The sequence below is a fragment of the Microcebus murinus genome, chromosome 3 (genome assembly GCF_040939455.1).
Source record: "Microcebus murinus isolate Inina chromosome 3, M.murinus_Inina_mat1.0, whole genome shotgun sequence".
Classification (NCBI taxonomy): Eukaryota; Metazoa; Chordata; class Mammalia; order Primates; family Cheirogaleidae; genus Microcebus; species Microcebus murinus.
In genome coordinates, this window is record NC_134106.1 from 29,839,143 (window position 1) to 29,863,780 (window position 24,638).

Genomic DNA, 24,638 nt, shown 5'->3' on the forward strand with positions numbered 1-24,638 from the left:
ATTCTTCTCACTCACTGTTAGTTCTCTCCTACGCTATTCTAAGAAAATTAACCCCTCCAAATGATGAACACTAGTTCTTCTACATGTTGCTTATGTTCTATCATACTGACTAGACTGCATGTTTCTTTGAGGTCATCCAGTACAATGTATCACATACAAAAAATGTTCTCAATTATGATTAGTATTCCTTCTCCAATTCCTTTCACAAATGTAAAACTCAATAATAATATTGATCATTTCTTTTTTTCCCCCATGAATCCCCTATTCTCACCTAGATGAGGGTGAGGAGAGTATTACCAAAAGTAAAAAGAAAGTCTATTAACTAAGACAGGCAAAGGAAAATAAATGACAAAGAAGTGTTGGTACAATGCTGCTGTTTTATTACTCCCAAGATGTGGAGGAGGAAGTGATAAAGGCAGGCCAGGTAGATGAGAGCCTGGATTGCCTTTCACAGCTCTGCCCTGGCAACCTGAAAGAGCAGGACTGACAGGTTCCTGAAGGAACAAATTAGACTTAATCTTAAAGGCATTTTTGTTGACCTTGGTGTTAATGACTTGAAAAGAAACATAAAAATTAAAAGGACACCAACTGATCCCTATTTTATCACAATTCATTCAACATTTTTACTTTGTATTGTTTTTCTAAGAAAATTCATTGGCAAAAAACAAAGATTCAAATTTAATGATGTAAAGAAATGATTAAAAAATTTTTTCAATTATGCTAATAAGACCATAGATTATTGCAAACCCTCTCCCCCCAAAACGCACAGGACTTGTTCTGTTTGGAAAATAGACACATTCTTAAAATTTCTCTGTGGAAGCTTAATTTAATTTGAGCACAAATCAAAAAACACTCTTAAAAAAGTAGTGTTGTTAATATGACGAGCACCAACAGGAAACTTACCTGAAGTTGAAGCATAAATAACCTCAAGGGTGTGTGTAGGATTGTACACATGTAAAAACTGAAGACTAACTACAGTTACAGGTAAATTGAAAAGTTTAAACATGAGGGGAGTAAGAGAGAACAGGGAGCAGGATGGGTTGGAAATTCCCAAACTTCCACAAGTAGGAAGGTAAGCACTGTTTTCATGTTTTTTTGTTTTGTTTTGTTTTTGAGACAGAGTCTCGCTTTGTTGCCCAGGCTACAGTGAGTGCTGTGGCGTCAGCCTAGCTCACAGCAACCTCAAACTCCTAGGCTCAAGCATTCCTACTGCCTCAGCCTCCCGAGTAGCTGGGACTACAGGCATGCGCCACCATGCCCGGCTAATTTTTTCTATATATATATTAGTTGACCAATTAATTTCTTTCTATTTATAATAGAGACGGGGTCTCGCTTTTGCTCAGGCTGGTTTCGAACTCCTGACCTTGAGCAATCCACCCGCCTCGGCCTCCCAGAGTGCTAGGATTACAGGCGTGAGCCACTGCGCCCAGCCTTCATGTTTGTTTTTGACCAAAGTAGTGTGACTTAACTTACACTAGTGTGTAAGTATCTTAGACACTACACAGTGTAGTGTGACCTGCACTGAAAAAGAAATTAAAATTTAAGCAGCTACATACAAGAATCATTTTCCACAATAGTACAACATTAAAGTTAAACCTTGCCTTTAACACTTCCTTGAAGCCTGAAATCCACGCACTACTAATAAAGGTAAACGCATGGTGACTCAGGCCTGTAATCCTAGCACTCTGGGAGGCCAAGGCAGGAGAATCACTTGAGGTCAGGAGTTGGAGACCAACCTCAGCAAGAAGACCCCCTTCTCTACTAAAAATAGAAAAAATTAGCTGGGCTTGGTGACATGAGCTTATAGTCCCAGCTACTTGGGAGGCTTAGGCAGGAGGACTGCTGGAGCCCAAGAGTTTGAGGTAGCTATGAGTAAGGCTGACATCAGGGCACTTTAGCCCAGGCAACAGAGCAAGACACTGTCTCAAAAAAAAAAAAAGAAAAAAGGTGAATGCATAAGCATTCAAATTTGTTGGTTACTAGAATGACAAAGTCAGATTCCTTATGAGAAGACTTAACAAATATCAAATAGACTAGCTATTAAAGCAACATAACAGTAGGGATAAAAAGTTGCCAAATAATATAAACATGTAAATGTAGAAACTATGGGTCACTCCTTCACTTCATTCAACTGCTCATATGTCATCTCTCAGAGGCCTCCACTCATCTAAAATAGCTGCCCCTATCACACTCTGTTCCCCTGTCCTGATTTATTTTTTTTACTCACAACAGTTGCTACCAAAGGCCATTATATTATACAGATGCATTTGCTTGATCATTTGCCTCTAACTAAAGCATAAGCTTCATGAGGGCATAAGCTTTTTGGGCCTAGAGTCACATAGCGGCACTCAACAAACATATGCCGAATAAACAATGATGAAGCTGAAACACAGAGAGGTTAAAGGATTTCCTCAAGGTCACAGAGCTAGCAACAAGCACACAGCCCTTAGTAGAACCCTGTCTACTGTAACCCTTGTCTGTTTGCTCTTTCCAAAGCCATTTCCACTACACCAAAGCAACCTATTCCAGCACATTTTATTTAACAGACTTCTATTCTTCTTTTTTCAAGTTCCAAAGAAAATACATGTTACCAAAAAAAGTGACACACTGGGTAGCATTTTAATTTCAAGGGTTTCACCAACCAAAACTATACTCAAATTTCGTAAGTATACAAGATTAGCCTGTAAAACACAAAGGCAGAACTATTCATAGTTTTTTTAAGTTCTTCCTGAAATTGCCGTATGCCTGGAAAGTTTTAAGAGCCACTGAAAACCTCCTTACTAATTCAGAATAGTCTGTAAAGTATCAGCCTCACCTTCATTCTTTTAAAAGCTCACGTATCTCCTCCCTGAACATACTTTTATCTTGCAGATTATGCAAAGGAATGTAACTAACTTTAAAGTCCCTTTAGTTTCTTTTAAAGTACAAGTTGATCTCCCAAAATACTTAACATAAAATTAACCCTTGGGAATTTTAGGTTCTGAGAACAGAAACCATCTCTGAACCATCATCTGACTTTGATCAACTAGGTCCTTCATTTAAAATCCATGAGTTTGGAACACCTAAAAGAAATGCGAGAGGGAAGAAGGTGGAGAAGAAACATTTACATATATAAAAAGAGAGCTGATATTTTAATAATGCTTTTGCCCAAAGCCAGCTTCTCGCCTAAAGTCAAGGCTTCACTACCACAACTTGTGTTGTCTTCTTTGGTCACCTTTCTTGCAGAGAGGGAAGCCAAGTGCAAATACCTTTTGCGGGAAACGTTTCTAGACCTAGGATGGGACACTCTAGGACAGAGGATGATATGCTCAGCATCTCTCAAAACTACTGTCAGGCCAATTAGTAAACCGGCGGGGGGGGGGCACTAAGATGTGGGATGGCAAGAGAGCTGAAATGAGGAATGGGAGTTAAGAGTGCAAAAGAGCAGACGAAAAGGAGTGAGGAGAATAAACAACGTATCAGGAGCGAGAGTGAGAACAGGGGTCGAAGAAGTGGGGTCAGCAAAAGCAAAGGTGAAGGAGGAAGGGGTTGAGGTTCTGGGTGGGATGGGCGAGAGTAAAGGGGGAGGGGACCAGAGGGCTGGGGGAGGGGGAGCAGGGTCCGGGGCGGGGCGGAAGGGATCGAAGAGGCGGGATGAAGAGGGCCAGGCCGGGAGGGTCTTTACCTGCAGCTCCGCCCGCTCCACCTCCCACTGGGCTCTCTCCACCTCGAAGCGGGCCCACTCGTGCTGCAGGAAGTGCAGGATACCCGGGAGGCTGTACTGGGCTCGGGCCGCCCCCGCCGCAGCCGCCCCGTCGCCGGCCGCGGCAGCCTCCGCCAGAGGCCCGAGCACCTTGGCACCGCCGGCGCCCGGGTGGTTGTTGCTGAAGAAGACGCCAGGACCCGCCTGCTCGTCCATGGCGGCTGCAGGAACCCGGGGAGCTGTCCCGGCGCCCAGCAGCGGAGGCAACGGCGGCGGCCAGCAGCGCCTCCTCCTCCCTCCGTCGCTCCCCGCCCACACCCCAGTCAGCAGGGAGCAGCCGCCTGGGCGCGGGGGCCGGCCGAGCCCGTGACGGGCCGGGAAATGGGTCAACTGCGGCGCGCGGGCGGCGCGAGGCGTGCTGGGAAGTGTAGTCTCGGGGCGGGGCGCGGCGAGCGCGCCCGGGCGGCCTGTGGGGCTGCGCCTCGGCTCGGGCGTGGCCGCGGGCCCGCCCCTGGCCCGCCCCTCTCGCCCCGGTGGGGGCCAGCCGGGCGGGGAGCGCGGGTTTCCTCTCAGGCCCGGCTGGGCGCGGGCGGGCGGGCGTCTCTCCAGTCCCCCTCGCACGCGGAAGTTCGCGGGCGGTGCTCGCCGTTGCACACACGCGGAAGTTATCACGCCAAAACACCAGTCCGAACTGCACATCTTTAAGGGCTTCCTGGTCGTTCTGTTGAGAAGCAAGCTCAGCGAGCTGGCCGGTCCGGCCGCACGCCGTGGGTTCCCCAGCCAGCTGCGCTCAGTCCTGTCCCCTGGGCTCCGGCTGCGCGGTTTCTCTCACCCTAGCCACTTCATTCTGCCAGTCTGCGTCCCGCTGTTGCTCCTGCCTTCCTTTTTCACTCAAGGGTTCAAACCTGTTGCTTGATCAGTTGCCACTTATAAGTAACTCTGATCCCCTGCTTTCCCCTGCTGCTTCCAAATTCTGGTTTGTTAAAAACTCATCTGAATCCTAGCTCTTGGGAGGTCGAGGCGGGCGGATTGCTCAAGGTCAGGAGTTCAAAACCAGCCTGAGCAAGAGCGAGACCCCGTCTCTACTATAAATAGAAAGAAATTAATTGGCCAACTAATATATATAGAAAAAATTAGCCGGGCATGGTGGTGCATGCCTGTGGTCCCAGCTACTCGGGAGGCTGAGGCAGAAGCATCGCGAGCCCAGGAGTTTGAGGTTGCTGTGAGCTAGGCTGACGCCACGGCACTCACTCTAGCCTGGGCAACAAAGTGAGACACTGTCTCAAAAAAAAAAAAAAAAAACTCATCTGAAAACGGATGCATTGAGGTTTCTTTCCCTTTGTAGTAATCCTGCAGTAAATCCTGTAAAAGTTTAGACATCCAATAACAGATACGTTATTTCAGTCTTATGTTTCTTATCTTATTCTTGCGCATTTTTGCATTTTATTTATTTATTTATATTTGGAGACAGAGTCTGACCCGGTCACCCAGGCTAGAGTGCAGTGCCACAGTCATGGCTCACTGCAACCTCAAATGCCTGGGCTCAACCAATCCTCTTGCCTCAGCCTCCCCGGTAGCTGGGGCTACCGGCTGGCGCCACCACACCCAGCTAATTTTTTTTTTCTCAGAGACAGGGTGTCTCACTATGTTGCCCAGGCTGTGATCTTGAACTCCTGGTCTCCAAAGTACTGGGATTACAGAAGTGAGTCACCACGCCCGGCCTACTCAATTTAATAGAACAAATATTTTGATTGTTGGTTATATCCCGTCTTGGGAATATAAAGGTATATGACACAGTTCCTGTCATAGAAGAGAAATTGATGCATATATAATAGTTTCACAGTGCCTTAAAGCAACACTCCCTGAAAGAACAAAGTCCCTTTCTACTCCATAGAGCACTTTTAGGTATCGAGGCACTTCCTTTTCACTTATCTTGTTTCCAGTTTCTTCCATGGTTCACCTGCAAACTGGTAAAAGCATCAGCCTACCAAAGGAACCCCAAAGTCCTTTCTTAAGTGACTCCTTAAATGTTTCCTTCTCCAAAGTCCCTGATACTGTGTCACCATAAATTCACACGACAATGAGAGAAAGAAGACTCCTAAAAACAGTAACAAATGCAAATGAAATTAAGCACTTATTTTGTCACCCTAACAAATTATTTGTAATTCTTACGTTTTGTTGGATGAACTTCTGGGCTATTAGACTTGATGACCATGAAAAAATGTAAAGATGTAGGCTGGTGAGTAGTATGTGAAGGAAGGACATCCTGTCCCTGCCCTCTCCCCCTCCCCCCCTTCCCCTGGCTACTTGTGGAAAGGACAGGAAACACATTGTATCTGCTCTGGTGGCAAATAAAGATGGCAAACTCTTCTCTCAGTTATTTAATGTTTCTGCTTTATGAATTCATTCTTTATCATAAAAGGTTGATCCAGGCCCAATTCCCTGTGTCATAAATTATTTTGGCCATTAGTGTCCTTTGTGATACAGCCCAGTCTCCTCATTTATAGCTCTTGAGATTTGTCCACAATGAGGCCTTGCATGAGTGGGAGAGCCAAAACTAGCACCCAGATTTCCAGACTGCTAGTTCAGTGAGCTATTCATTAACAAGTTGACTTCTCGCTTACTTAATAGACCTATCAGAGTACCAAGGGGACAATAATGCAACAATGGCATAATTTTTCAGGTGAGGGATTTAATTAATCTTAAAAATTTGAATGTTAACAGCTATTTTTTTCTCTAATAGAAGACATGTCTAACAATTCTTTTAAATCAATTCATAACAAACTATAAAATGTAATTAAATTTGTAATCTGGACTATTACACATATACAAAAGCTCTGTTTTAATTCATAGTTCAACTTTATTATTCACAATACCTTTTTTGTTTTTCAAGGACTTATTTACACTCAAAATAGTACTGATGATCTATGTCATGACACCTTGATTCACTATACCAAAAATATTAAGAGTGGCTATAGTAAGGTAGAATAATGAAGAAATTTACTCTTCACTTTTTCCAAAAATTTCCATATACAGTAATATTTCTTTTGCAATATAACAAAAACATTACTTTTGAAAAGATGACCTTCCCTTAGGGTTCTTTTGCTCTAAATTGTGTTAAAAGAATAAGAACCAGCCAGGCACGGTGGCTCAGGCCTGTAATCCTAACACTCTAGGAGGCCTAGGCAGGCAGATTGCTCAAGGTCAGGAGTTTGAGACCCCCATGAGTAAGGAGCAAGACCCCTGTCTCTACTAAAAATAGAAAGAAATTAGCTAGACAACTAATGATATATAGAAAAATTTAGCCAGGCATGGTGGCACATGCCTGTAATTCCAGCAACTCGGGAGGCTGAGGCAGAAGGATCGCTTGAGCCCAGAAGTCTGAAGTTGCTGTGAGCTAAGCTGATGCCATGGCACTCACTCTAGCCTGGGCAACAAATTGAGACTCTGTCTCAAAAAAAGAATAAGGGCCAGGCGTGGTGGCTCACACCTGTAATCCTAGCACTCTGGGAGGCTGAGGCGTGCAGATTGGTCGAGGTCAGGAGTTCGAAACCAGCCTGAGCAAAAGTGAGACCCTGTCTCTACTATAAATAGAAAGGAATTAATTGGCCAACTAATATATATGTATAGAAAAAATTAGCCAGGCATGGTGGCACATGCCTGTAGTCCCAGCTACTCGGGAGGCTGAGGCAGCAGGATTGCTTGAGCTCAGGAGTTTGAGGTTGCTATGAGCTAAGCTGACGCCATGGTACTCACTCTAACCTGGGCAACAAAGTGAGACTCTGTCTCAAAAAAAAAAAAAAAAAAAAAGAATAAGAAGCATAAATCCCATAATTTTCTCCCATAGTGAATCAGCTTCTGAAACTGTTAGTTTTTTAGTAGTGAGCTTACCGGTGAATTTTTCCCCTTTGTGCCTGTCTGTTTTTTTGGATTTTCTGTATTCAGCATTAATTTTTTTAAGTAACATTTTACTATACATACAAAATAGCTCACAAATGGTATCATTTCAATGAACTTTCACAAACTCAACACTTCCAAATAACCACCACCTAGATCCTGAAGCAGAACATTGTGGGCATCCCAGAAATCCCTATTCATGTACAGTCTCAGTCACTATAGCAAAAGTGTTTTTGAATTTGAAATAAAAAAAAACTGAAAAAATTAATAACTAGAAAGGACATGACATTTGTAATTAGTCAAACCTAAACTTTATTTCTCACTACAATTTTCCAAATTTGGAAATCTTGGGCACATGGTTTAATTCTTTTCATCCTCAATTCTCTCATTTTTAATATGGGAATAATATTTACCTTATTAATGTGAGATTGAATGAGAAAAGAAATATAAAAAACCCCTAGCAAAGTGCCCAGTATATGGTATATACTGAAAAATTATTAAATTTCTAATTGTAATAGAGTTCAGAAGATTAACTGAAATAATACGTGTAAAAAATCAGCCCTTGGTGAATACTAAGGGTCTCAATAACTGTGCGTCCTCCTTTCTCATCCCCTATTCAGAGTTTTAATTTAATAGAGTTTAAATAATCTTAATAACAAAAATAAAATTAATGCCCATGCCTACTCATTAAGCCTCAGACCTCAAGGTCTGATCTTTCCATTTCATAATTTTTTTTTTTTTGAGACAGAGTCTTGCTTTGTTGCCCAGGCTAGATTGAGTGTCATGGCATCAACCTAGCTCACAGCAAACCTCAAACTCCTAGGCTCAAGCGATCCTCCTGCCTCAGCCTCCTGAGTAGCTGGGATTACAGGCATGTGCCACCATGCCCAGCTAATTTTTTCTATGTATATTAGTTGGTCAATTAATTTCTTTCTTTTTTTTTTTTTTTTTTGAGACAGAGTCTCACTCTGTTGCCCAGGCTAGAGTGAGTGCCATGGCATCAACCTAGCTCACAGCAACCTCAAACTCCTGGGCTCAAGCGATCCTCCTGCCTCAGCCTCCTGAGTAGCTGGGACTACAGGCATGCGCCACCATGCCTGGCTAATTTTTTCTATATATATTAGTTGGCCAATTAATTTCTTTCTATTTATAGTAGAGATAGGGTCTCGCTCTTGCTCAGGCTAGTTTCAAACTCCTGACCTCGAGCAATCCTCCTGCCTTGGCCTCCCAGAGTGCTAGGATTACAGGTGTGAGCCACCACGCCCGGCCTCTGTTTCATAATTAATAAAACCAGAGTGTGTGACATAAAAATAGGGTTCCCTTACTGGGCACACAGAAGAATTGTCCAAATATTGATTTATCTATTAGAATAACCAGTTTAAAGTGAAAAAATTGTGAAACTCTAAAAGATTATTTTGATAATGGGAGTGTTTGCTATTTTTAGGTTTATATGTGTATGCTTTGTAGAATGGAGATTATAATTCCATAAGATGACAAATAATTCATCTGATCTTTTGTTTGTATTTTTCATTAAAGTCAGGTTATTTTTCTAAAACTGTCCAAAATGACCAGTTACTTGGGTCTCTCACCCTTTAACTGCTCAAAGAACAGGCTTCAAACTGAACTTGATGGCTCTTTCAGAATTCTGACCAGAAAAAAAAGGGGACTGTGTGACTGGAGAGGGGCCTCCCCAAGAATGAAGAGAACTTTGGGGAACAGGAATATGCAATAAACAGTTTACCCATTTTTTTTTTTTTTTTTTTTTTAACACCTGTCCACTCCCTAATCCTTCACCTCTCCTTTCTGCCTTCCCTGCTTCTACTTTCTCTCAGGCTCCATCCAAACTTAATCCCTAAAATGCCTGGCAATGGCTAGGTTGGGAAAACAGCCAATAACAAGTTGAGAATGAAGGGATTCTACTATCTGAAATTTTTTGTGGAGTCTAAGAATTAAATCCATATAACAGTCTTGTGATAGGATGGGAAAATAGCTTCTATTAGTCATTATTATTATTACTATTATTTTCTTTTGGAAGACTGGTTGAAGTTAGAGAGTTGCCAAATTTTAACTTTAAAATTAAATTTTATTAATTCAATTTAATAAATTTAACTCTTTAAATAAAATTTGATTTTAAAATTAAAATTAATTTTTTAGTGGCTGATATATAGAGAAATAAATACTTCAAATCTAAAATCACTGTTACTTTTAAACAGCTCTGAAGCTATAGCAAGACCTGACTTGGAATTTTTTTTTCTTTGGAGTCAGGATCTCACTCTGTCACCCAGGTAGGAATACAGTGGCACAATCATAGCTCACCGCAACCTTGAACTCCTGGGCTTAAGCTATTCTCCTGCCTCAACCTCCCCAGTAGGAAGGCCTCCAGGTGTGTGCCACCATGCCCGGCTTTGGAATATTAATGGTGATCAACTTCAGATTCTATTTCTCTAAGCAAAGGTAAACTGGTTTTAAACACATTCTTTTCCTTTCTCCCCATCAACTCCATCCCTTGCTTCTCTACTCCTTTTCTCTTTTAAAATTTCCAGTAAATGAAAGTGCTATTCAACAGATTGCTTTCTTTTAATAACTAAGGTGTCCCCATTTCTAAGCCAGGAACTTAATTTCAGACAATTAATGTAATCTTCATTACATAAAAATGACGATATGTGTGTATATAAGAAGAACGTTTTTATAAACTATTTCTGCCAACAATGCAACTGAGCAGCTCTTGTTTCCAGGTCCAGCCACTTTCTCAGCAGAAGACACCCAGTCTTCATTTAGTTTTGAATTGCTCAGTATAGCACCTCCTGCCCAAGCTCCCAGCTGGTACTTAGACATAAATTCAGTTGGCCCTCAAAAAATTCAAATGTGGTACACTATTTTTTACAAACATGATGGGGAAAAATCTGGGCATTGTCCCAGAAAAACAAGAAAATGAATGAAGTTAAAGAAGTGCAGTACATTTTTGTTTTAATTTTTGAAGACCCATGCTTTTCTTAGATTTCTTAAAACAGAATTTAACCTATTTTGCATGTACTACATCTCTCTCCCTCTACTCTACAGGCCCTCAATATGCTACTGTTGTTCAATACATGTTAATTATAGCACTTGCAGTTGTTCTCTGTAATGGAAAATTCTATCATTATCTATGTTATCTCCTTTCCCAGATTTCCCCTCAGCTGCAGGACATGAAGTAACAAGAGTAGGAGTGGTGTGAACCAGCTCATACACTGTCACATAAACTCATATAACATTGTGACCAATAAGCTGATTGTATTCAAGCTAAAGGAGCCAATAGATACAAATTCATTATAGGGGAAACAGATAATTTAAATAAGATGGTCTTTAGTATACAGCAATAACCAAATTAATGCTGCAACACTTTTCTAAGAAGGTAAGTAAATTAAAATATGAAGGAAGAATGTAAATTAGCTAGAAGATGAGGAGGAAATGGAGATTTTTCAGCAAAATTCAAACACCTTGAGTAAGAAAAGCACACAGTGCATTTGATATGTTGAAAGAATTCCAATATGGCTGACAAGAGCAAGGCAAAAGTAATAATTACGATTTTTTAGTTAACACTTATTACTGCAATAAAAATAATGCATTTTACATGCATTAATTCAATCTTTACAATGTCTCTATGAGGTAAGTACTAAGGTTATTTTCATTTGACAAATAAGGACACTATCATATGGCCATAGGCAGCAGCATGAAATAAAATGGGCGAGCAAGTGAAATAGCGGCCAAATTATGCAGGACCTTGAGGGTCACATTAACGAATTTGGTCTTTATGTTAAAACCATCTGAAGAGTTTTCATCAAGGTGTCAGATTTACATTTATAAAAATCATTTCATTTTTTGTGTGGAAAATATAGCACTAGCAGATACTTCTAAATTGTTTCCTAAGGATCAGGCACTATTTTAAGGTCCTTTGCAAATATTAACTCATTTATTTAATCCAGAATCACTTTATGAGATAGACATTATTTTTATTCTCATTTTACAGATGAAGAAACTGAGGCAAAAAGAGGACACATGAATTGCCTAAGGTTACACAGGTTGTAAGTGCAGAGCCAGATTCCAACCCAGGCAAACTGTCCACACCAGTAACTGCTCTGTTATACTGTAATTGAACATGGTGCCTTAGACAAGGTGGTAAAAATTATAATCAAGACACATGGAGGGACTGGATGAGATACTGAGGAAACTTGGTGATTAAGTAGAGCAAGGAAGAAAGTGGGAAGTATTAAGAATGATAACCAAATTTATGGTTTAAGCAACAAGAGAAGATAGTTGAGCTGTTTACTGGGAGATAATGGATTGAGAAGCAGGTTTTATATAAAGAGATGAAAAGTTCAATTTTAAATTGTGTCTGAGTTGTCTCTGAGACAACTAATGGGTAGGTAGTTATATATGTAAATCTAAAGAGCAGAAGAGAGGCTAGCATTCCGGACAGCCCTAAGAAGGAATCCCTACCTATTATTCTCTATCATATCCTGCTTCATACCATTCCTTCCTACCATTTATCACAATATATGATTATTTTATTGTCTCTGTTTTCAAGCAGAATGCAAGTTTATCATGGCAGATTCTTTGACTCTTGTATTCTGAATGCCTGGCATATAGTAAGTGCTCCATAAATAATTGTCCAATGAATAAATGAGGGAATCATACCACAAAAACCTCTGACAAACAGGAATTCAAATCTTCCTTATACATGTCCAGTGTCAAGGAATACACTATCATAAGGCAATCTTTTTTTAAACAGCTTTCTTAGAAAACTCTTTATGTTCAATTGCAAACCACTTATTTGAAATATCAACCTGTTGGCTTGGAAAGTCTAGCTTGCCCTCCCACCTGAAGATTAATAATCATGTTACCCTTTTCTACCTTCAGTTCCTTTAAGTCACCTGGCTTACACGCACACCAGTTTGCCATTGCCTTTGCCATGTTTGCATCTGAAGATGATCCTCCACCCACTCCCACAAACACACACACACCAGAGTCACAGTGTGTAGAGCAGGACTATCACTTTCCTGTTTTAACAAAAGTATTTTCACTAAAAACAGCCCAAACTCTTGTAGAAGGGACAGAAATAGAAAAAATATATATAGGAAAACTTAATTAAAAAGACCAAAACCAAAAAAACCCAGCCCAAACTCCATTAAACTCTTCTCCTAGCTTCTTAATGTTTTACAGTCAACTGTCATTTAAAAATATATTTAGGTATATCAAAATTTTTTGTGGACACTTAAAGGCATTGACAAGCATTTTCTTGGAATTTGGAAAACAGTGACCCAGTTTCATTTTCACATCTGTTTACTCCAAAAAGTATCGCTTTTTAAGATTCAGCATTCTGTATCAAAATTCAAACCTGTCATATTTTTATAACCCCTTTAGAAAATCTATCCAAAGGAGATATGCTTCAAGTTTTATTTTTTAAATGTCAAATGCAAATTTATAAAAATATAAAAACTGGAATAAAGTACACAAATAAAGGGTAATGACTAAGTCAATAATAGTATATTCATTGTTAAGTAGCCATCAAAAAATGATAGTTACTAAATCCATTCCACTTTATTATTAGAGTAATACTATGGGAAAATACTTATAAGATAAATGGGGGAAAGCAGGATGTAACATCCTCCATGTAGGATGATTACAAATGTAGAAGAAAATGGACTAAAATATTAACATTAATTTCGTCTATGTCGTGGGTTGTGGTGATTTCCCCCAAATTTTAATGAATGCAATTTTATAATTAAAATTGATTAAAAGATATAAAATTGATGTTCCTTTTCCTCTTTGACTCTACTTTTGTACTCAGACATGATTAAAGCCCTTTTTTGTTTCACAAATGAAACATGAGCCATTTGTCCTATATAACTAGAAATAAGTTGGAAAGGAAGAAAGAGTTTTAGAAAGAGTATTTAAAGAAAGAGTAAATAATTGAAGTTATAAAAGTTGGAAAAGCCAAATAAGCCAACTTAAATTTCCATGGATTCTTTGAGCTGAATTGAAAGTAGAGGGGAGAAAGGGTAAAGAGAAGTATACGTGTATGAGAAAAACAATGCATGAAATGGAAATCCACGAGTTCCAATGATAAAAAGAGACGGGGAATTGTGAATAGAAGACAAAAGCCATGAACAAATTCCCCTGAAGAAAAAGAATAGCTGTAACTAGCCACTTGCACATGCATGATTTTCACATATTAGTTTAGTGGCAGCACTAAAAACTTAGCTCAGTATAATTTTTCTAAAAAACTTGATTAAGACGTAAGATTCTTTTTTTATTTTTTTTTTAAATTCTTATTTAAGTAAAATTCTATGAAGTCCATAAATAATGTCATAAGCTTTTAGATATGAGAGAATCAGAAATAGGCTTGTAATGATTAAAACAGGTTTTACAATAATCCATCTGATGGAAAGCATTTAAGGTAAGAAATTTATTTACAGCTCTACTCTAGCCATTTCTGGCATTAACCTAAACATTCTAAGAATAAAGACAATGTGAGGAATATAAAACAAAAGTTTTGAAAATTGGACTAATTATGTCCATCATTCAGCATTGTTTGAATGAAAAAAATTACAGGTATAAAGTGTCTTGTACAGTGAGTGCCTGGCACACAACAGAAATGTAAGCTCTTATTGATAGTAACAATCATAATATTTTAATGTCTGTGTCTGGGTTATATGTTTAGTGTATTTTACTCTGTCACACTGTGATAGCAATTCTGCACACATGTAAGGACTACTTATCAGACTAAATAGTACTATACACCAATATAAAAGGATGGCCAAAGATTCACTCTCTTGATAAAAACAAGAAGAATAGGCAGAGCATAGTGGCTCACACCTGTAATCCCAGCACTTTGGAAGGTCCAGGTGGGAGGATCACTTGAGGCCAGGAGTTTGAGACCAGCCTGGACAACATAGCAAGAGCTCTTTCCTACAAAAAAAAAAGAAAGAAAAAAGAAGCGAGCAAGAGAAATACATAGACATATGTACATTTTAGATGTGTACAAGATCATAGAGAGAACACCCACTAAATTTTCCTCTCATTTTATAGATGAGAAAACTGAAGCCCCAAAGGGTTAGGTTGTCCAAAGTTCTACCCCTATTCCATTTATATGAAATGTCCATTGATGACAGAACCTATATAGAAGAGGGACATCTAACTTCAGAACTTAGTTTTCTCTAATTGAGAATTCAAATGTATAATATTAACTAATGAGAACGTAGAAAGCAAACTATGAAAACTGCTCAGATTATGATTCAGAAAGAATCTGTTAGCTATGATGCTTCTGCTTTTAGCTTCATGATACTGGATGTTCACAATCAAATATAATTATTCAGGTTGAGAAAAGTTTCATAGGTTGGGCTGTGAAACAAATTAATACTAATCTTCAAACAGATCTTTTATAAATATTGATCATAGAAAACTAGAAATAGGAAGTGGGTTAGAAGGGTTTAAACAAAGTATTAAAAGATGTACTGAGAGAGAGAGAGAGAAACGGAGAGAGGGAGAGAATATCATTGCTAATGCATGATGCAGTCTACCCTAAAGTGGGAAATGATGGGAAAAGCCTTGGAGGTACCAAGAACAGCAAAAAATAGCCAAAGCAGAAATAAACATACTTTATAAATAGATGAGTGGAAAGAGGTTATGTGTGTCCATGCATGTGTGCAAAAAATAAGATTAGAAGATAGTCTGGCAGTTCCTTAAAAAGTTAAACAGAATTACTATTTGAGCTAGCAAATTTTACTCCTAGGTATATACATAGGAGATGATATATAAAACATGTTCATTTAAATTCACAGCATCATTATTTCTAACAGGCAAAGTGTGGAAACAACCCAAGTGTCCTTCAAGTGACAAATGGATAAAAAAATGTGATACACACACAATGGAATAGTATTCAGCCATAAAAATGAAGTGCTGAGGCTGGGCGTGGTGGCTCATGCCTGTAATCCTAGCACTCTGGGAGGCTGAGGCGGGTGGATCATCGCTCAAGGTCAGGAGTTCGAAACCAGCTTGAGCAAGACCTCATCTCTACTGAAAAATAGAAATTAATTGGCCAACTAAAAACATAGAAAAAGTTAGCTGGGCATGGTGGTGCATGCCTGTATTCCCAGCTACTTGAGAGGCTGAGGCAGGAGGATCGCTTTAGCCCAGGAATTCGAGGTTGCTGTAGGCTAGGCTGATGCCACGGCACGCTAACCTAGGCAATAAATACAGTGAGACTCTGTCTCAAAAAAAAAAAAAAAAATGAAGTGCTGATTCATGCTACAATGTGAATGAAACTTAAAGACATTACATTAAGTCAAGAAGACAGTCACAAAAAACCACTTACTGTTGGATTCCATTTATATGAAATGTCCATGATAGAAAATCCATAGAGACAGAAAGTAGATTAGTGGTAGCCTAAGTCTGGGGGCAAACAGGGAGGTAGTGGGATGACAGCTAAAGGGCATGGGATTTCTTTTTGGGTTGATGAAAATGTTTTAAATTGTGGTGACGGTTGCAACACTCTGAATATACTAAAAACCACTGAATTGTACACTTTAATTTTTTATTTTATTTTTTTTGAGACAGAGTCTCACTTTGTTGCCCAGGCTAGAAGGAGTGCTGTGGCATCAGCCTAGCTCACAGCAACCTCAAACTCCTGGGCTCAAGTGATCCTGCTGCCTCAGCCTCCTGAGTAGCTAGGACTACAGGCATGCGCCACTATACCTGGCTAATTTTTTCTATATATATATTAGTTGGCCAATTAATTTCTTTCTATTTATAGTAGAGATGGGGTCTCACTCTTGCTCAGGCTGATTTCGAACTCCTGACCTTGAGCAATCCACCGCGTTGGCCTCCCAGAGTGCTAGGATTATAGGCGTGAACCACCACGCCCAGCCTGAATTGTATACTTTAAATGGGTAAATTGTTTGGTATGTGAATTAGATCTCAATAAAGTTGTTACCAAAAATAAAAATAAAAACAAAAAACAATGAGAATAACTTTGGGAACACACACCTGAAATGAAAAAAACAAAAATCAGTGAGAAAACAAGTGATAGAAAGTGCCCACTTAAGATCTAAAAGACTGAGTAAGGAAGAAAAACAAGGATATGTGAGCTGCTCATTGGTGTGGGTATAAAAAGAATAAATAGCAGGTAATAGGTAACAAATACCATTAATAGTTAACATATTTTGTAATGTTCATTTTCAAACATTCAAAAGTGACTTGCTTTTGATGATATAATCTATGTTACATTGTCTGGTAAAAGTTGGTGTCTAAAATGTTTGCCAAACACTGTAGCAAACATTCATTTTGTGAATTATCTATTTCATGTGGTAAAATTCCTACTGCATGAGAAACTGGCATAACTAAAATTATGACTAATTCACATCTGTCTGCCCTACAGCACTTAGCTTGATGCCTTATACACAGTAGGCATTCAATAAATATTTGATGAATGAAATTAACCATCATAGCCAGAACTTGAGGCTCTGTAATTACAAAACATAACTGAGGCCAAATATTAGCCATTAAAAAAAAAAGCAGAACATTATACCACATTTGAAACATTTTAATAGACCTTTAAATGAGAATTCTAATTCAGTTAACAACTAAATTACACACAAGCATAATTTAGTAAATCAATATGAAAGTTAAAAGATCTGTCAGAAAGATAAGAACATTTTGGGAAATGCTTAGAAAATGTTGTGATTTTATTCATAGTATATACACCACAAAACACATACTTTCCATTATTTTGGTTACTTCAAAATTTAAAATCTGCTTGTTTTTCAATTGAATTTTTTCATGACAGATGCTGAATTCTGACCTCTTTTTTTCCCTGACAATATCAATTGGCTGCCTGACGACATGATATAATTATGTTTTTAGCATTTAAATTTAAAAGACTATATGGCTCAGTGTTTAAAAAATAAATTAATTAATAAAAGAGAAACATTATTAGGGGAAAAATAAAAACAAATTCATGACATGATAAAAAAAAAATCACTCTTTTAAAATCAATAAGTGGTATGAACATTATTTCACTTAAACTACTTAGAAGCACTCTAACACCAATATACAAATAAAACAAAATCCATAGCCTGGAATGATATAGTGGCTTTCACTAATTAGGAGTTGGCTGACAACATAAATAAAAATGAATGGAAGAAAATAATTAAAAGAAACTTGTTTTTAGCTTAATTGTTGGTGCAGAATGTATGGTAGGAGCTGGCTGCCTGGCAGCTGCCTTAGCTTTGCTAGCTTGGCTTGCTCGAACAGCAGTTTCTAGGCGTATTTTCAACTCAGGAGCAGCCCCCATTACTGTCTTGAAAGCATGTGGGTATAAAGGTCCAATATGCATTAAATTCTGGAGTGCAAACTCATGAAGATCTTTGGAAGCTGAACTTGCTGAGGCAAAAGAATTTTCATCCAGCAGGTAAGAGATCAAAGTGGGAACTAAGAGAGCAAGTAACTGGACTCCTGCAAATAACAAAGATAAAATATGAAGAAGGATCACAAACTTAAAAATTACAATAAACTTTAATTTAAAAATTAGGCAATTACCACAGAAGGCTGAATTATAAGAAAATATAAGTAAACATGCAGAATCTATTTTAGAATTCAACGATAACTCATAATTAATATTAAATACCTACTAAATGCCCAAGCTATGTTAGAGTTGGAAAACAGGTTTGTTAAGATTATATATTTTACATTTATATTAATTGGTTCATTAAAAATTAGCTAGAAGTTTAGAAAAGAATACAATGTTTTACAATTGCTATCTAGTACAATGAATGTATTTTGAGAGGAAGATTATGACATTTTTAAGGACATGCTAGAATCAGGAGACTGGAGTAGGCACCAGAAACCTGAACAGCATACATTTACCATTATTTAACTAAAACGAGGTATTTCTTCCTTTTTAAGATAGAAATACAACACAACTCTTGTCACATTTCATCATCCTCCAAAACCCATAATCAGGGAAAAATCTTCAAAAATAATGGAATTACATAAACATTAGGCTTAAAAAACAAGAACTCATGTCTGGCTGGTATAAATTTCAAGCCCTTAAAAAATATTTATTTGGAGGCTTACTCTTCTTTTGCTAATCTGTCTTTCCATATTAACAACTCCATCCTGGCATATAAATTTCATTAAAGGTGGTATTTTTCTAAACAACCTTTATATGTAATCATGTATGTATAAAACCTCTTAAAATCACATTGAAAATAATGCTTTTCCACCTTAGTTTAGGTTAATTTTTGTAGAATGACAACTGACAGGACTAAAGCCAAGGCTGTAAGGGAGCAGGAAGCAGTTGATACAGAATGTGGGACATAACACTGATGTCACCAAGGACCAACAATAATCGCAAGGCCTTTCCAGAATCCCAATGTGGGACATAACACTGATGTCACCAAGAACAGAGAATAATCGCAAGGCCTTTCCAGAACCCCAATTCCACCCCAGACCTTACTTCCCATCCTCTTTCCCTGCTGTATTTTTTTCTCCATACCACCTATCAATTTCTGCATCTCACTATTATATCTACATCTAAAATAGGTATAGTTATGTCCATTTTCATCATTATATAAAACTGTACATAGATATGTCTACATGTGTCTATCCTTCTAATAAAACAGATAGGTATATCTATGGGGGGGATTATTTATTGTCAGTGTTTTCCTACCAGAATGTAAGCTCTATGAGAGCAGGGACCTTTGTGTGTTTTATTTCATGCTGAATCTTCAATGCCTAGAACACTACCTGGTACATAGTAGGTACTAAATAACTATTTTTTGAATGAAAACACACACACACACACTCTCCCCCCACCCCCCGCCACCCTGAAACCACCCAGAAGTTTTCGAGTAATTGGATTTTTTTTCATATTAAATTTTCAGGAAAAGAGAAGGTAATAGGCGGATATTTTAAAAGTTCCAGGAGAATTCTCCAACCTACTTAATTTAGCTCAATTTATGTCACGTAGAATGATAATAGTATTATATAATAAGAACTAACTTTTATAATAAAAATAGAGAATTGGCAAATAAATTTAAAATTAGCTTCAGCATATTGGCTAATTAAAGCAGAAGAGTTTTCCAATAGCAGGTAAAAATTTGGTTTTAAGAGTTTTAAAATACAATTAACTGGAAAAAGAATATTATAAGTTATTAAACACATCGACTGCCACACTAGAAAAAACCATTTTCCTTGGTGCCAGTGTTTTATTAAAGCAAAATGATCCTTTTTGTTATTTTTTATTGTTTTCTGTGCATGAGTTATATGCAATGCAATCCATGTTTTTAGAATTAAATTGTTAATATTAATTGAAACAGTAAGAATATCCACAAGTAAGATTTTGACAAACCAACTGCAGGGTTTCCTTCAGGAACTCCTGGGCTCAAAACTAATGTGAGTTAAATACAATTTACATGGCAGTTAACATGTTAACTATTCACCAAGTATCTAGAAATGTGCTAAGCACTGTAGGAAATGTTATATAATTTGTTTCTATCCAATGTTTTTATTACTTAGTAGAAAACAGTAGACATCACATAGAACAGTTAGAGAACTAATTGCTAAAACCCTAGTTTGCATTTGAGTACAGAGTTCAACAAGAGACTCAAAAAGGTGAGGAATATTCTGGGATTTTATAGTTTTAGTGATTACTTTTAAATCACAAGGCCATAAAATATGGTTAGTTATAATTACCATAGAAATTCTATGAAAGGGAAGATCAGAGAGGACTGAGAAATTGGGCAACATTTCTTAAAGAAATAAAGTCTGATGTAGCTTTAATAAATTTGTATAAGAAAAGAAAAACATCTGAGGAAAGTGAAATAGTGTGAACAATGTATACTATGAACAAGTAAAGGAAATTAAAATGAGCAGAGTAAGGAAACTGGTCAAGTCAGGTTAGTGTTAGATTGGGGAACAGAATAAATGTTTTGAAAACCACACAAAAATGTTTAGATTTGATGCTGTAAAGCAAGAAGAAATTCTTCAAAATTCTTAAGCAAGGGAGAGATAAAATTGCTTTAGGTATATTTGATGGGAAATATCAGCTAAGAAACTATTATAGTTATCTATTTACGGGGTGATTAGATATAAAAATAGGAAGCAAGTTTCTCTTGAATCTGAAAGAAGTTTCAAAAAGTGGCCAGGTGCAGTGACTCAGTCACATCCGTCATCCCAGCACTTTGGAAGGCTGAGGCAAGAGGATCACTTGAGATCAGGAGTCTGAGACCATCCTGGGCAACATAGTGAGACTGTCTCTATAAAAAATAAAATAATTTTTAAAAAAGAGATAGAACAAAATTTGAGTAATAGATTGAATAAAGAATGATGAACAAGTAGTCAAGTAATTGAACAAGTAAAAGTAAAGTAATTGAACAAGTAAAAGAACAAGTAATTCTAATGTTTTTAGATTGTAACCTGGTAATTTATGGTGAGAAAATACCCACTGTCCATTGTGTATAATGGATACTGTAAAGCTGAAAACAAAATTAACATTTGCAAATGACATGAAAAAAGTTGAACGAAGAAAACAAATTCAAAAGCTGAAAATTTACCCTTTGGGAATCATGTAACTATATAAAATATAAAGTAAGCATAAAAATGTTGCTATCAAATTCATATGATATATATTCATTCATTTATTTATTTGATGGTATTCTCCTAATGAATACTATCTTATTTCATTAATAGGACTGTTTAACTTTGGTTTTTCCATGGCATTTAGCCTTAGATTTAGTTTTAATTTTCAAAATAGGCCGGCCAACTGCTTATTCTACCTCTTAAAAGTCTTGCTCTAGTATAAAAGATCTGTTATCTGAGTGAAGCAATCCATTAAAAAAAGAAGAAACCATGATGATGCTTATTGTTGATGTACCTCACTAATAATACTGCACCTTGGTCTGGTTGAGAGTTGAAATTACAGCACTTTGGTCATTTCATACTTTAAATTGGGAAAGGGTCATTTATTTCAGGGGCATTGCTGAAAACTAATTAACTATTAAACTATATTTAATTGTACAAATAATACATATATTCTTACTGTCAAAAAAATCAAACAATACAGAAATATTATTTTTTTTAAGTATAAGATTCCTTTCCCTACCTGTTCTCATGCTAAGTTTAATTCCAAATTGTGGTCCCTGTTCAGGAATCCATCTGAAGAATCAACTGAACACAAAAATATTTTAAATACTAAAGGACAGTAAGTTCAGTGCTGGGATTACAAAGTAAGATTTAGTCCTGGTCTTTATGGAGTTTAGAGTTAGTAAAATAAATATACAAATAAAATTATGTTGATTTGTCATAGGCCATGATGTCTATCACAAAATTTCTACCCAAATAACCTACATATTAACATATTACTTGTGTCTTCTAAGAAATGCTAGGTAGAAAAAAAAGAAATAAAATTAAAAAATATATAAATTTTAAAAAATAAAATTTTTTATAAAAAAATTACTAATTTCAACTAAATTTTCTTCTCTGAAACAGCTCTTTCTTTCTGACTTCCCCAGTTTTGATATTGCTTACATGCAATACAGTAATATTTGCCTCTTCTCTTTTTCATGCTCCCTATAACCAGTTAATCATCAAATCAGATCAGTTTTTCTTTCAAATTCACCACTGCCACATTTTTCTCTTCTACTATCACAGTTCTGGATTATTATTTTATAGGGGAGCTCTTGCAATAGCTTTTCAAAAATCTCTACCACCTTTCCCCAATTTCCTATGAAATTTTTTTAAGAGAAAAAGGAAAAAATTTATGATAGAAAAAAACTGGCATTATTTTTATATGGAGCACAATCTGGTAATACATATTAAACGTCTTAAAATGTGCATTCCGTTCACCCCACTATTTTCACTTTTTGGAATTTATCTGATAGAAATAATAAAAATACATGCAAAGATAATCTGTATAAGAATGTTTATCTCATTTATGATTTTGAAAAAGTTTAATGTTCAACCATAAGAGTTTAAAAAATACAGTCTTTCTAGAACAATTAAAAATCATTTTTGTTTTTAAGAGACAAAGTCTCATTCTCTTGCCTAGGCTGGAATACAGTGGCACAATTGTAGCTCATTGCAACCTCAAATTTCTGGGCTCAAGTGATCTTCCTGCCTCAGCCTCCCAAGTGGCTGGGACTACAGGTGCCCACCACCAAGCCTGGCTAATTTTTTAAAATTTTTTTGTAGAGACAAGGTTGTGCTATGTTGCTCATGGTTGCTGCCACACCTGGCCTATTATAAAGCTTTTATACCTCTATTATAAAGACTAAGATGTATTATTTTAAAAACCTATTAAACATCTATATTTTTCCTAGTTCTTAAAGAATATATATATAACTAGAAAAATTTTTAAAAATCACGTGTGTTTAAATGCCACCAGAAATTCATTTTAGCTTTCTATTCATAAAAAATAAATATAAATCAACTCAAAACATTATGTTGGCCTGGCATGGTGGCTCAAACCTTATAATCCTAGCACTTTGGGAGGTCAAGGGGAGAGGATCACTAGAGGTCAGGAGTTAAACACCAGCCTGAGCAAGAGCAAGACTTTGTCAAAATACAGAAAAATCAGCTAAGCGTGGTTGGTATGTGCCTATAGTCCCAGCTTCTCAGGAGGCTGAGGCAGGAGGATCACTTGAGCCCAGGAGTTTGAGGTTGCAATGAGCTTGGATGAACCCACTGTACTCTAGCCTGGGTGACAAAGTAAGACCCCATCTCAAAAAAAAAAAATTATGTTAGTAACATGAGCAAATACATTATGCTTTTAGATAGTAACTGCTCCTTAGTAAACTTATTGTTGCAAAGGTCTGTGTCTAATATCAAATAAGATTTAGATATAATATAGATCTTTACTTTAGAACACTGATTGGCTTTTTATAGGAATATACTTACTGTTTTGTTCTTCACCAAGAGCAACCAATGTTTCAAGGACTTTGATTCCTTCTTGAACAGCTAAAAGTTCTGTGTTATTGGCTGGTCTATTTCTTTCAACAGCTTTTAGCTTTTCAACCACTATTGGAGCTAATGAATGGATATAAGGAGTTGAAAGGGCACGATTGGAATGTTGGAAGACTGAGAGGAGAAGCTGGTAACATTTGGCTTGAACCTATATAAGAAGATCATTTTATCAATAAACATGTTATGATAGTTCTTATTTGCTCTACAATCACATTGAATCTTAATATGTACTAAAAAGCAGTGATACTGCAGGATGGAAATGAAAATGCCATTTCTACTCAGAGAAATGGAGTAGAATAATAGAATTTTCAATAAGGTAACTAAATAAAATTAAAGAGAAATTAATACAAAAGTTCCTTATGTTAATTACCAAATTGCCATGCTTATATAATTTTGATTTTCTTTAATTTTTTCTTCTATCTTTTTTTTTTTTTTTTGAGACAGAGTCTTGCTTTGTTGCCTAGGCTAGAGTGAATGCCGTGGCGGCAGCCTAGCTCACAGCAACCTCAAACTCCTGGGCTCAAGCAATCCTCCTGCCTCAGCCTCCTGAGGAGCTGGGACTACAGGCATGCGCCACCATGCCTGGCTAATTTTTTCTATATATATTAGTTGGCCAATTCATTTCTTTCTATTAATAGTAGAGACAGGGTCTCGCTCTTGCTCAGGCTGGTTTTGAACTCCTGACCTCGAGCAACCCGCCCACCTCAGCCTCCCAGAGAGCTAGGATTACAGGCGTGAGCCACCGCGCCCGGCCTCTTTTTTCTTTTTTTGCCTTCTGCACACAGACTTATATAATTTTTACATTTCCAGGTGTGAAAAGCTAGAAAACAGGAATTCCGATTTCTCCTTTTAATTCTTCCTCTAATGTGTAATTGTCCCTCCCATTTTAACCTAATGTATATAGCAAGGAATGCTAATATCGGAATGATCTGAAAAAAAGCTATAAAAATATATTCCTTAGACACCTAAAACCCATTGGATTCCCTAAAAATGACTGCTTATATCAATTGTAAGTTTTTAGGCCTAGAAAATAAAGTCTCGCTGACTCCACTTTAGCTTA

The 24,638-nt window shown here is 37.3% G+C and overlaps 2 protein-coding genes across 8 annotated transcripts in view; both read right to left on the minus strand.

Moving 5' to 3' along the window:
* STRN (striatin) overlaps positions 1–4,043 on the minus strand; it is a 106,944-nt gene extending 102,901 nt beyond the window's left edge. For 3 of the 4 annotated variants that reach the window (XM_012788425.3, XM_012788424.3, XM_012788427.3), the window contains exon 1: positions 3,665–4,043. In XM_012788425.3, coding sequence (XP_012643879.1) covers positions 3,665–3,898 — 234 coding nt within the window. In that variant the 5' untranslated portion in view covers positions 3,899–4,043. The remainder of the gene's footprint in view (positions 1–3,664) is intronic. The other variant, XM_012788426.2, reaches the window with a different exon arrangement.
* A 13,237-nt stretch (positions 4,044–17,280) lies between these two features.
* Positions 17,281–24,638, minus strand: part of HEATR5B (HEAT repeat containing 5B) — a 100,754-nt gene continuing 93,396 nt past the window's right edge. For all 4 annotated transcript variants that reach the window (XM_012788431.2, XM_012788429.2, XM_012788430.2 and 1 more), the window contains 2 exons: positions 23,513–23,726; positions 17,281–18,070 (listed from right to left, as the gene is read on the minus strand). In XM_012788431.2, coding sequence (XP_012643885.2) covers positions 17,766–18,070; positions 23,513–23,726 — 519 coding nt within the window. In that variant the 3' untranslated portion in view covers positions 17,281–17,765. The remainder of the gene's footprint in view (positions 18,071–23,512; positions 23,727–24,638) is intronic.